The following is a 14,305-nucleotide window of genomic DNA, read 5'->3' as shown; positions in this document are numbered from 1 at the left end:
TCTATTTAGTCACTTGTGTATCTCAAGTAAGGTTGCTGTCTAAAATGAGCACATTTACTGTACAATATTTAGACTGAATGTTGGTCCTCATTATTCGTCATGGTGTTGGTACTACTATCGTTTCGTTTCTGCTATTCTGTCTGGCTTTGAGCTATTTTAGATCGCATCCCTTTATGAGCAGTTTGAGGCCGAGACTGTTGGCTTTCTGTCAACCTGTGGTGACAAGCGAGTCAATGGAAGTTCTGCTGAGCTCACCGGTCTCCTGAGAGGTATTTTCATTCAGTGGCGTTCGCAGCAGGAACAAGGGAAAGGCTCAGGATATTCAGAGTTTATCAGAGCAGTCAGCGGGGCAGGCATACTCATCAATCACCCTTGTGAGGGCTAGAGCTGACTAGACTGGAAGAAAAGAGTAAAGTCGTCTGTAATGAAGAGCTGTGGAAGATCAGAGCAAAGCAGTGTGTGGGGAGAGTAATCCACTGGTGTGTGACACATCCTGTCTATTCAGGGGCTGTATTGAGTTGTATATGAACTAATAGGCTATATGTGTTTGCATTTGGGTTCGCTGTATTCATTGACGATCTACAAGATGTTTTTTGTTGCAAATTATACCAAAATCGCAATTGGCATTACAACATTCTTATTGTTATTCCTTCTTAACTTCTTCGGGCTAAGGCTTCTGGAGGCCTGAAGAACTGTATGGTAATGTTTTGAAATTTAGCACACAGATTGTCTTGTCAACAAGTTTCGTGGTTGCACCTCTAGCATGAGTCTTTTCAACAAGTTTCATGGGTGCACCTCTAGCACCACCAATGGGTCAGAGTGGGAGGCATGTTTATGCATGTAACTCGTCAAAAATGAGATACTATTGAACTCATGGATGTAGCCCTGTTCAAAGCCTTTTTCAAGAGCAATTTCAACCATACTAAATTTGGCATAGAAGATCGTCAGAAAACGTCTGACAAAAATTATGAGATAGATGGTTGATTTCTAAGTGTCGACATTACTAACACACAGGGAGTGAACTCTGTAGCCAATCTTCAGTCATTTGATATAAAACATGAAACTCATAACTTGGCCAATCTTTGGTAATTTGATATAATGTGAGCACTTACAGGTACACCCATCACATGACATCCAGTTGCCCTGACAACTACCCCATCATCACTGCTTTCAGCCGTATTTCAAAAAAAATTTGGGAATGAGGAAGTGGCCTATAAAGTAAAACCATGACTATCTAGATAACATTATACTTCAAATATCATTAATATGAAGTTACAACATTTTTTTTTTCTTATTGATAGCAATTTCTAATATTTTCTATAGCCCCTGGCATGCCATTGAAAGATGTGATCTCTGATCAAGGTAGATTAGAGGTAAACTTATTTAGGTGTGAAGATAGGCATTGTGACATCAATAAATGTGGTCACTGTAGATCCCTAACCAAAAGCACAAGGAATTTAACATCATATCCAGTGTGAAAATCTGTTTTTAAACAGTGAGGAGCTAGTTTGTTTCCGATTAAATGGCTTTCCAGATTTTACTGAAGATCTTGCTCTGGGTTTTGTCCTTCAACACAAAGTCTGTGCTAATAAGCTCATGCACTACCCTTATTCAACAAGGTCGAACTCTAATGGGAGGTCAGACCTATGCGACTTTGAGGTCAACTCTACAGGGAGCACCTAGCCAACAATATGTATTCCTTTCGCCACCTGTCTTGGATTGATGACTCTGTTAATCAAGTCTGTTGAAGGGTACCTGAAGGAATCCTAGATCAATTAAACATGTCCCAGTCTAAACGTGCTACTATTACTCCCTAGTTGCCATTGCCATAGCGACACGGTCAGGTATCCCCCCCCCCCCCCCCTCTCTTTCTCTCTCTACCCACACAACTCGGTATCCTCATTTTTCACCATCCCTCTCTTTATCTTCTTCCCTGCAGAGGCAATATATTTCTTCTTTAATGACTGCTAATTAACCTTGGCTGTGGGCGAAGAGAGTAGGCGGGTGGCGGAGTGAAAAATGGCTGATATCAATATTGTTTTTGGGCAGCTTACATAAGAAACAGAAGGGGATCAGGCAAAAAACAGAGAGACTGAGTGAGAAACAGACGGGTAGAGACATAAGGAGAAAGAAAGAATGAAAGAGGAGGAGAGAGAGAGAGAGAGAGAAAGCAAGAGGGTGATTCATGCGGCTATAGACTGGTGAGCTGTTTTTTTTCTCTCTGCTACAATGCTTTATCTTCCCGTGAAAAATCCTGATATTTCCTTGTGCCTCTGCCACGAAACGCTGCTTCTGGAGGGAGCATTTGACTAAAATGAGAGTAAAAAAAATACACTACACTTACCTGACTAAGTGACAACCTCCCCGAGCAACGTTCTGCCACACTGACCAAAGCTATTATCCCTTCACCCTTCTGCAGTCTAGAAAAAAAAAGTGCAGTATGGGACTTGCATGATTCCACTTCATTCAAAATTCAGACCCAAACAGCAGGTGACAGCAAGAGCAAAGTGCTGTCTTCAGGGGACCCTTAAATTACCATTCCAACAGCTCCTATTTTATGTGGTTTACTAGAGCCAGTACTATGCACTAGGACGTGCAAGTAAACATTTTGACATGGAACTGAATATCAAGTATTGATGCCAGGTTTTCACAGTGTGACATTTTGCAATATGGAGTTATAAAAAAACTTAAATGGCAAATTTTCAGAATCAAGGCCAATAATTGGACGACAGAAACCTGGCATTTTTGACACCTTTGAAATATTGACTGTATGTTGCATCACTCAACAATACAGTCTGCAGAATGATCAATGGATGACAGGATTCACATGTTAGACTGTATATCTTAACTCCAACAATGTAGAGCAGATTATTGTCATGAAGGACAGAGCCTAATACAATTTCTATACAGATGTTATTGAATATCTTCTTTAAATATACTGTATGCCATGTTGAGGATAACTTTTGTTCAATACAGGCCATTATCTGTTTTCTCTATGAACAAGCATACACAAACACACACAGACACAGACACACACACACACACACACACACACGTGTCTGCTCTCTCTTTAATTAGAGGCCTCATGTCTAACTGAAATGCCAAGACTTGTGCTCTTCTTTTATGGGCTTACAGCAAATAGCAGAGTTTAAGTTCAATTTAACTCTCTCAGCTTGCTTGTTTCCTTTTAGCACAAGTACTTCATTAATACTGTTTTAATGTTTTTTTTGTTTATTCAGGTTAAGAGGGTATGTTTAAAATGCTTTTCTTGTACATATATTTGTGACTTGGCAGTTCTGACTATGAGCAGTATGCCTTCAATTTGATTTCATTAGACTAACAAGCCTTAAAGCACCCAAGACAGCAGATGGTGACAAGTATAACAAAAAACAGTGAATACTACAGTTATGCTATTTAAAATACATTTGTACCACAATAGATGGATTTAATAAGACGCATGGACATAAAGAAACAAAATAAAACGTATAGCTGATTGTTTTATGTCAATCATCAAGTCTATGTCAGTTGTTAGTCATAAAAGCTTCATGAGGGCTAGCATGATTCTGCAATTCTAAACGGAAATTATACGATTTATACCGTTATAAAAAAAGTATATGTTCAATAATGTAACAAAAATAAAGTGTCACATATTTTCAACTGTTGCCTCGTGGTATTTTATGCTTTGGTATCATTGACTGTTGCTTGTCAGGTGTTACCTACAGTAGCCTACCTAACTAGCATGGTGTTCTTCGAAAAACTTACTTAAAGGTAGGCCTACATGGCGTCGTCTTGTTTCCGGAGAAAGTCATGTCTGTGGTCTTTTCCCTTCCTATGGCGAGAATACAATGAATAACAATGTTTTGAATCTAACAAGTCAATTTGACGAACTACAAATGTGGAGGCAGCATGTGAATGAAGAATGAAACTGTTGGGTTGTTCTGTGGTCCAAATGTTGCTTTGTGTCTTCATCATAGATCTCTAGGACCTCATCTGGCCACAATAGCGCGCGCGCTATCCATGACCTCACAGGAAAGCAGTAGGCCTAAGTAGGCCGTAGCAAGAATTTGATGATGGATCAAATCTTCACCTCAATCAGGGCCGTAGTCACCATAGACATTGAGGGGGACGTGTCCCCCCCAATATTCAAATATGACCAAAATGTCCCCCCCAATATTCGGACATAGAAAAATAAAGAATGAATAGCGCTATACTAGGCCTACAGGAAACCAACATGTATCTGAAATGTAATCAAACGTAAATAACGCACAAATTAGTGACCTATGGTTCCAGAGTAGCCTACACCCCTGAGTGGTTTGTCCTGGTGATTTTCCGTTTTTCTAGTGTGCGCTATCAAAAGCTTCTATTTACTGCACCCTACTGCGGTGAGGTAGGGCTGTCAACAATATTGCAAAAGCTACCGGAACAATTTTCACAAAAATTCTTGGAAAGGTGTAGCACAGGCTAAGGAAATCCCATACATGTTTGGAGCCGATTAGACTGAAAGGGAACATTTTCCATATTGTAGCCTATTCTCGCAATGATAGCCAAAGTGAAACGTTTCATTTTAAATGATGAATTTGTGCAAGCCTGTGTCATTTCTTTCACGTCTTTAATGCATTCATATGCTAGTAGTAATGCCAGAAATGACCGTGTATAGGCCTCTTAGAAATGATTGTTGCATCTTGCATGTTATTTAGATGCGCACTCAGTCGCGCATCAATGCAGGCAAAACGTGATCAAATGTGGCGAAGTTTACAATACGTGATACCCTAGTTAATGTGAATCGCGGACAATAACCAAAGAAAGGAATTTGCACCTCCATTCACCAATTAAAAGCTGTAGTAGGCCTAGTGTTTCTACATGTTGGCACAAAACGTCATTTCTGTCAGAAGCCAGTCTATAATGCATACAGGGGTAACATGAGGTGAGTCAGACAGAAGAGGGGTCTGTCTTAGTAGCCTATTCCTGAATCCTGTCCCTTTCAAACTACATTAAAATTGTGTGATTAGCCGCCAGCAAAATCAAATCTAAATTAAAAGACAAAATCTTATTAGGCTCCAAACCTATGAGTCTAAGCCTTAGTTTAAAAAAATCTTCAGGTGTAAGTAATAAGTCAAAGAACCACATTCTGTGTAATATAGAGGTTATCAAAAGATACTCTAGTTTATAATTTCTTTTAAAGTCTACATTTTGAACACAAATGGAGTCACGGGTCGAGGGATGGACCAGTGAAGTTGCTTCTTCTCCACCCTTCTCTTTTCACAAAACTCACCGGGGGAGGGGGGGGGGGCTTCTGTTTGGGGGTCCCTCAGACCCCACCACAGATTTGGTCCCCCCCAATGTTGACATCATGACTACGGCCTTGACCTCAATCTAGACGTTTTAACTGAGTCAGTGAATTTCAGTAGCTAAACTACAAGGTCACCATCTTGTGGTTGTCAGTAGTGCCTATGGCATTTTGAAGGTAACTTTGAAAACCTACTCTATAGGGAAATTGCTTAATTCCCTAGAGGAATACTATAACCCCAACAATATTTTCCCCCTTGCCAAGTGAAATATTAATGGAGAATGTAAAGCAGCTGAAATATGAAAACTCTGAGAATGGCCTTCATGTCAATACAATTATGTCAGTTAATTGTTTGTCCCTTACTATTTTTCTGATTATACTGACCACCTTGCTTAAGGGAAATTTTCGGACACATCATGAATTACAAATAACCAGTGTATTTGTCATCACTGAACTGTAAAGCTTAAGACTACCCCCGTTTCTTAACCCTATAGACGTGAAGCCTTTATTGCTTATGGTTACTGTTGTTACTGATAAAATTACAAAACAGATAGTAATCACCTCAAAGAGAGATTGAGGTTCTTGTACTGAAGGTAAGTGTGTGTGCATGGTAACCTGTACCAGATTAGCACATTTATTTTAATGCAATAACAGAGAAACTGAAGCCAACACTGTGTGGTCGTGGGGAGTAAGAGCGGGTCTCTGCCTTTCTGTATCGGTATGCACCTCCCCACACACGTTTTCTGCCACGTTTCACCACTGAGGCCGTGTGTGTCAAGAGTCCTCTGGAGGGCCCTGTGTCACGCGGCTCATCCCACACACTCACGCACTCACTCAGACACACACACTACATTCTCACAGCCATAACATATGCAGAAAATTCATCCTGACAGCCTTACTTAAACTACCTGCATTATTTATTGGCATTGATATGCTTAGGCAAGCCAAAAACAAAACTCACAACTACACACTATTCTTTTCCACTGAAGCACGTAAGGAGGAAACCAAAATGCCTGTCTCCACTTGGGGGAAAAAATCATAGAGCCTAAAAATGGAGCCCCAGCGAGTCATAAAAAAAGAAACATTAAGAAAATATGCTGAATAACAAGTAGGCTATTCCGGGTTGCTTTCAGGGGTTTGATGGAGGTAAACAGTACTGTTGGCAGGGCATTTTCTTTGATGAATAAGACTTTTGGTTGTTTTATTCCCCCTGACCCCATTCTTTGGCTGCTTTAGGCCTGACGGAAGTTGAGTGCACATAAACTCAAAGCATTAAAGACATTCCAGAGTGGTCCATTGTGGGTGACATTACTGCTATACTTCTACATGAATCCATCCATGAGTCCTATCTTTTTCCATCCCAACATTTCACTTCCTTCACTTCTCATCGTTACATGATCATCTTTGTCCATTTTGGCAAACAAATGAGTCAGCCGACTTCAAATATGTACACAAACAAACATATCACAAAACCACTCGGCACAAAAAAGACCGTTAAGTGGATAAACTGCTTACGGCCTAGGAGCTGTGCATCTGTATAGGATGGCATTTCAAGACCGGTATAATAGGTCACTGCCATAGTAGACAGTAAGTGTCTCAGAGATCTGGTCAAGGGGAGATGTAGGCCGAGTGTGAATGTGCTGCCCCCTACAGCTGTAAGTGGATAATTTCTAGGGGCTCCATCCTTTCTTTCTGGTTTGAAAATGGCCGACAAGCAGTCATTTCACTGGTCTCTTACAAAAGCATGGCAATGGGCGGCATAATCACCTTTCACAGGAGTGAATCCAGATGTGCTCTAAAGGGACAGTCGGTCATCCTAACAGCTTTGTTTTGTTTGAAAGACATGTTTCAACTCTTGCTGTTCACATGAACCATTACAAGTAATAATAAATGTAACTTAATTGCTATTAATTGAGGCAAAAAAGACATCCATCATTATTAAATTGTATATTTATTTAGTTATCAATATAATACAGAAATGTATTATTCAAACTGCTGCAGAATCCTCTCTGTGAGAGAGGGAAGCACTTGTTTTCAATTTTAAGGTTGTGTTCAAGTTTTTTTATTACAAAATAAACACAAAACATATAGCATTTGATATATTCATAATAATTCATAACGGAATTTAAATCAGTGATTAGTCAGTGATTGCCATTTATACACTGCTCTAACTGTCATCATAGCATGTTTGTTTACGCTACAGTAAGGACTATGGAAGAACTGATAAATATATGCAAATCTAAATAATACTGATGTAGTTAAATACAAGTGGTATACATCTTATTCAAACAAAGAAAGAATAAGATCCTTGAGTAAAATCATCCAATCAAGAAAATGTATGAATGCTGAGGTCATCCAGCTTTAAAAGTAACATCTACATAATATTGGCATGGTGAGCAAAGCTCCACATTGATTGACTATTAACGAATGAAAGTGCTATCTATTCATTGTCATTCTTAGCAGTGGGTATTCCAAAGATGGTGTCATATGCTGTGACCTCTCTTCCCATCTATGCTTTCATCTCCAGGGTGCCTTGCCATGGTCTGGTTCTCAGAACCCAAACGGGTCATCTGACCTGGGGGGGTTCCCATTGGCTTTGTCCCAGTCGGGGTCCGTGTTCCAGTCCAGAGGAGTCACCCCAATGTCCAGGACCTGGGGGTTAGTACGAGCCTCTGCCAGTCTGGCGTGATAAGGAGAGAAATGTGGAGAGATCAGTCTTTTAGAAGTGAAAGGCATAAATATTTACTATATGTACAGTCTTGAAATGTATTTCATTGCTTGATTAGACATGACATACAGTAGGATTGACATTGTTAAGATTTGTTGTTAATAAAAAAAGCTACATAATTGTATCTGTATGATGATAAATCTACATAATTGTCAAAGCTACATAATTGTATCTGTATGATGATAAAGAGTAATGCAATGCTATTTGTGGTATTAGTCTGTCTGTTATTGGTCATCTGTACACTGCAAGAAAGGAAGTCAAAGTCCACCACTGTTCAACTCTCTGTTGAACACTAGCTTTCATTCAATCTGCCTCAATCCAAAAGTCACCTCAAAACCCCCAAAACTGTATTTATTCATAATACAATGTCAACACCATTTCAATTCAAATTATGCCGTGACATTCTGCATCTACAATTTGCAGTGTTTTTTTGTCCCGTCTGTCTGTCCTGATAAGAAATGCATACACAGACACATACACACCTAGAAGACAAACAAACAAGGAGCATGAGGTCAAAAGCACTACAGTTTAAGGACAAACAAGGCTTTTTGGAGGCGTTGTGGCATTGCCCTTTGCCAGGTTGAGGAGGAGGTGAATGAGGTCATGAAGGTGGGAGTGGGAGTGGGGTGGTGGCGCTGGCTCAGAACTCTGCCTTACTGCATGTTAGCCAAGAGGAGGAAGAAGGACCTGTTCCATAACCGCAGCCTCAATATTTGTCTCCTCTCAGGAGAGAGTGCTACTACTAGAGCATTATCGGGCCGGCTTTCTGTATTTGGCTTAGGCTTAGTCATGCACTAAAAGAGAACTTTAGTGGAGATTTCCATTGAAGGAAAGCTTTTTACTCAAGGACTAGGCTTAATCCATGTACAGGAAACCGGCTCTATACCATCATGTTTTCCAGTAAGACGGGCAGAGTTCTGACACATTTCCATGGGTTTATGGGAAAGGCGGAGTGAGGAGGAGGGGTAGGAGAGAGATGAGGCTACGCAGGGGTGGGGGGTGGGACTGAGGGAGCAATACTATGGGATTGACAAATTCTGGACACAATCACAACGTTACCTGAAGAAGACCGAAAGCTATCCAAACTGCAGCTATGGGGTACAAAGAAAGACTGGTATGAGGGGGGCTTTACAGTGTGGAATTGTGTGGAATTCTGTGATGCTTTTTAATCTTCTTCTGTGGCAGAGCATTAATGAGTTCACCCAGAAATTATGTAAACGACAACAATTATATGTTCATCAAGGAAGACTGTTACGTACATCGAATTATAAGACTTAGTATTGTTTTGAAAATGCATAGCCAGCTCTACTCTTAAATCAGGAGATGGCTGCTCTGACCCTCCTCTGTGTATAAAGAGTTTGTAATCATGTGCACGAGGTAAGACTTTTTTTTAACTGACTGATTATCCAATATTTCAAGCCGGATATTCTCAGGATAAAATAGACTAGGAAGCCATTTCAACAATATTTTTAGAGAAAGTCTGAAGGCAGTGGCCACCACCTCAACCATGCCACTTCAACTAAGGTGTTTTCCCCAGGACAAGATGACTTACAGGTCCTCCTTCATATGAATTAAGTGAAGAGTGGGCATTAAAACTGTCATTTGGAAATTGGCAGCAGGCTGCTGACTTGCATGCGAATTTGGCGACCTACAAAAGGAAGGCTAAAGGTGACAGAAATGGTTTAAAAACAACCAGTAGTTTCCTAGCAGTAACTTAGTAGTTTCCCAACCAGCTAACTGAACAAATAAACTTAAAAAAACTGCCACATTTTCCACCTAACTACCTATCTGATACATTGAAGAAACCAACAATACACTCAGTCACTCAATGCATCACTAAAACTAACATTTTCTTCCTGTTCTGTTCAAGGGTATCATATAAAGTGGCCAATGTGACAACAGATCCCATGGAGCGGAAACTGTCAAACCAAAAGCATACTTAAACATTTTATATCATTATAAATGTGTGCTTTTACTTACTCTTCTTCAGATCATTACTTTGCAACTGAGGAGATGCTTTTGATGAATAGCAACATCCACCCCCCTCTCGGTTCTCAACCCTCAGTAAAAGCATCAGATGTTGGAAATCAGGTCATTTACATTTTTTCTCCCCTGCAAGCTCATTTCCAAGCTGTTCGTTTTACAAGGCCGAGTCTGCCAACCTTCTCTTGTGTGTGCCCGTCCACACGGAGACGCTTTTTGGGTTAAACGCAGAGGTTTTGCTTCGTCTTGGCCGAGCGTCCAAACGAATCCTGTAAACGCACTGCCCGAAACTGCACTTTTCTGAAACCTGGTTCCAGAGTGGAAAAATCTGAAACCGTAGCCCTTTTGAATTCGTTTGGACAGCGAAACTGCACATCCTACTTGCGTATCGATGATGTCATCGCCACAGCTGCCCTGGACTTGACACTTATAGTAGCCTATTGCCTAACAATACTAGTTTTCATACATGACATTACCTACGATTAAACTCCGTAGGATAAATATCACAACTAATGCTGAGCAGCGGCGATAGCTTATGACTTGGTAGACTGAACACTATATACTACATTCTAGCTACTGTCAGTGACGCGAGAGAACTTAAGTTATTAGGGAAGTGCGGTGTAAGTTTACATTAATTTGTGCGTAGTGCCGGTGTCATTCATTTATTTTACATGTCTTACAACATAAATAAATGCATTCATAGTGAAGTCAGATATGAGCTACAAAGACGCTTAAAGCTCATGTTAAGCCTATAGATGCGCACTAAATGCGAATGCCCGATTTGATGCAAGCAAATGTATCAACTGTAAGGCTATTATAGCAATATTATAAATGTGGCGACGGAATAGCCCTAGAACTTGGGTACGCCTAGCCTTTGCACTTGCGGTGATAACCAAAACTAATGTGAATCGCGGACTATCCTACAACCAAAGAAAGTAAAGGAGATTATTTTTACCTGCGTTAGCCAAATAAAGGACGGGACTGCACTGCACCCTTCACAAACCGTAAAAATTAAGTTTATTAGTTTTACAGTTGACTGTTGACAGTTCACTGTAAGTCCACACAAACAATTCTGGTTTCCTTGCACTAGCTATTTCGTCGTAGACTATTCTGTCTGCCTATAGCGCAAGCTTTGGTCAATTTCTGTAAAGAAACAGTGCCACCTAGGCCTGGGATATGAAGTAACGTGTCGTGTTGAGATGGATCCGTTTGGACGCAAATATTCTTGATACGGTTCCAGGGAAGACGGAGGAAAAAAAGATCGGTTTGGTAGGTGTGGACTAGAGTGATGCACAACAGTATCAGCCCAAGAGGACGCCCCCTGAGAAAACGGACAGTTATATGAACTTACCTTGAAAACGCTTCATCCAAGCCATCATCAATTTCCTGTCAAGTGATGAAAACACTTCCTAAGTATGTTTTCTTTTGAAGTCAGCTCAGATTTCATACTATTACTCCAAGAGGATTTCAAAGAGAACAATCAAGGCTATAATTCTATTGAACTCAGTTGGCAAAATCTTTAACTATGAATTGGGAAATGATGTTGAAATGGTAATAAAATAAACATGTGACTAGAAATGGTCTTACCCAGATGGTGTTGTTGTTATCAGGCCTGTTGAGGTTAGTCACAAGGTTCTTTCGATTGTCAACATCATCCACAATCTTACAGGAGCTATCAAAGTCCAACAGATTCCCTGTAGCTACATCTACAAAAAAAGAGCATGACAAAATGCATACAGTGTTACATATAGACAGTGCTTTCTTTGTAGCTAATGATTGCCCATTCTGGCCACAATCGATGCGTTTAGGCATAGACTCAGAAAGGAATCTTCTGTGTGGATGAGGACACGAGAGAGATAATGAACATGCATGTTTGCTTGTTTGTTTGATATTATAAAATAAATAAAAAGAGGTGTGCATGAGTTTATATGTGCTTCGATTAAAACAGGACATTCATTCAAATGAAGTCTTAAGTTGAACTAAAGCTTGTATTGCATTAATAAAGCTACGCAAAATCAATTTGCAAATTTTAATACAATAAGAAATAATTTAATCACAGACATCGGTGGGTCAGATAAAAGCGGTCTCATGCAACATGATGCCGTTAGTTCATGCACAAGAACTCGGCTCATAGACTGACTTTGCACTTCGCCGAGCATTCTATTTGAGGCCTGTAGTGTTTTATAGTGTGAATGTGTACAAACTACCTGGTCCCTGTAAACTGGTGGACATCTCTGTCTGGGCGTTGTCGGTAACTTCTTGGACAGAGCTGGACTTTACCCGCTGCTCTTTCTCTGCGAGGAGCGAGGACAGATGGCACATCATCATCATCTCTCTACATCAACTCCATAATTACATTTCCCATTCTCCTCTATTCCCCATTAACCAAATCCACTTTCCCCACCAAACTGCTCTCATCCCTGCCACCACACAACATTTAGAGCACAATAAAGAAACCCAGGGACAGCACAAAATTGAATACCTTCTTTGGCCACCTGCCAGAACTCAAAAGCAACTTTGAAGGCTTGAGCCACAGTGAGAGTCACTGCTTGAGCCTACAGGGAAGAGACATTAAAGTTGTTATTCATGCATTTACACGATCATTCATGTACATTAATCCAGCACTTTTATTCAAAGTGACTTACAGTTCAAAACAGTACAAAATACAAATTGCTCCTTGATACAAACACGAAAACCCTCTTATGACACACTATTGTGTTATACTTTATTATACTCAAATGTATCCCACACTTCCATCCAAGGTGGCCTACAGTACATACAAAAGAGGAATTTAACAGTATACAGCTTCTTGAGAATTCAACCACAACCCTGTTATTACTACCTTTCTCTACACAGTTTTCATTTCATACAGTCCTGCTGGAGCTACTTGTGTCAGGGGAAAGCTAAGACCTATTCAGAGGTGTAGTTGGGCAAGTCATGACAAATCAAACTACCTTGTACTAAAAGCAAGTCTGATATGTAAATCATGAATCAGGTGTTTGGTTCAGGAATTTAAAGGATTAAAAACACTTACCACTTTTCTTTTGGCGCAGAGGAATGCATGGCACTCCAGAGTCTGGTTCTGTTGGTTTTGGGCGATGTAGGCAAACACCTTGTCGTGCATCTTGTCTGCAGTGCAATAGGATATTCTGGAAAGGGGGAAATGGGTAAGGGGGAGAAAGAAAGGTCGCAGAAATGTCAGATCTCTCCCTGCCAGTAAATGCACCATTGTCCATAGGTTTACATACAAATACAGCAGACAACATCTAGCACAAAATGTAGTGAGCCTGGATTATTGAGGCCAGGAAGCTTTTCCTTTAAAATTGTGAATGGCCTGACATTTTTTAGAGGGTGTGGGGGCCTGGAATTTGCTTGAGTTGTTATTCTTCTAAGTCTGTCCATATGTACAATCTAGGGCTGTGTGTGAGAGGGAGAGAGCAAGAGGGGGAGAGAGAGAGAGAGAGAGAGAGAGAGAGAGAGAGAGAGAGAGAATGTGGACAACATTACGTCCAACAACACGTGCGCTGCCCACCCAGCTCTGAGCAGCAAAGATTTATGGGAAACAGTCCTGCAACGAAGACTTAAGAGACATTTATTAGGCATTCCTCCTCAGCAAGAAAACACTGAGAGCATATGTGCTGGGATATGTGATCTGTGGTGTAGGACAGTGTGTGAGAAAGAAAGAGAATACGTGTGTGAGAGAGAGAGAGAGAGAGCTAAGAGAACGAAACAGAGAGAGGGAGAGAGAGAGATCTTAAATCTCTAATGACAAGCAGGGAAATAACTGCAGTTGGGGGGGGCACAGGAGGTAGAGGTATTACTGTATTGTCTGTTGACCTAAAACATCAACAGCCTTTCACAAAACCAAAGTCAAATCACAGACGGCATCTTTAAGGGAAAGAGGTTGGATATGTTTTTTTTTATAGCGGTCAGGAAGAATCTTTCTTAGCCTGACTCATCTGATGGATTTGCAAGGAAGAAAGGAAAACAGAACAAAGCTTGAAACAATTCTGGATAGAGCAAAAAGACTCCTCAGGTCTCTAGAAGTGGAGACTCACCTGTATATAGACACATTTTCGATCAGCTGTTTGGTTGCATAGTCACAGAGGATAATTCCCTGAGGTGAAACTTTTAAAGCAACTTTTTGGAGTTTCTTCCCACTTGCTTTGGCCTACAAAAGAAGACAGCATTCACAACAGAAGAATAATATTTCTGCTTAGAAAATACTATTTCAAATTCATCAAAACACGGCAGAGAAAGAAATCTTTTCACACAATGGACTCACTGTGGCGACAATGCGTTTGACA

General features: G+C 40.5%; 1 protein-coding gene across 3 annotated transcripts in view; it reads right to left on the bottom strand.

Moving 5' to 3' along the window:
- Positions 1-7,233: 7,233 nt before the first annotated feature.
- The window catches only part of ldlrap1a (low density lipoprotein receptor adaptor protein 1a), a 19,011-nt gene continuing 11,939 nt past the window's right edge, over positions 7,234-14,305 (bottom strand). The window contains exons 2-10 of one of the 3 annotated variants that reach the window (XM_076301850.1): positions 14,284-14,305; positions 14,057-14,169; positions 13,033-13,147; positions 12,481-12,553; positions 12,203-12,292; positions 11,586-11,704; positions 11,350-11,384; positions 9,075-9,106; positions 7,234-7,967 (exon numbers count right to left, since the gene is read on the bottom strand). The exon at positions 14,284-14,305 is cut by the window's right edge and continues 121 nt beyond it. In XM_076301850.1, the coding sequence (XP_076157965.1) occupies positions 7,921-7,967; positions 9,075-9,106; positions 11,350-11,384; positions 11,586-11,704; positions 12,203-12,292; positions 12,481-12,553; positions 13,033-13,147; positions 14,057-14,169; positions 14,284-14,305 (646 nt within the window). In that variant the 3' untranslated portion in view covers positions 7,234-7,920. The remainder of the gene's footprint in view (positions 7,968-9,074; positions 9,107-11,349; positions 11,385-11,585; positions 11,705-12,202; positions 12,293-12,480; positions 12,554-13,032; positions 13,148-14,056; positions 14,170-14,283) is intronic. The other 2 variants (XM_076301848.1, XM_076301849.1) reach the window with 2 other exon arrangements.

Source organism: Alosa pseudoharengus, unplaced genomic scaffold, assembly GCF_046254945.1.
Source record: "Alosa pseudoharengus isolate Yale_2024_CS ecotype anadromous, Long Island Sound unplaced genomic scaffold, YU_APseudo_1.1 YU_APseudo_1.1_scf_23, whole genome shotgun sequence".
NCBI classification, from domain to species: domain Eukaryota; kingdom Metazoa; phylum Chordata; class Actinopteri; order Clupeiformes; family Clupeidae; genus Alosa; species Alosa pseudoharengus.
Note: the sequence above shows the minus strand (reverse complement) of the source record. Positions and strands in the feature narration are given on the sequence as shown.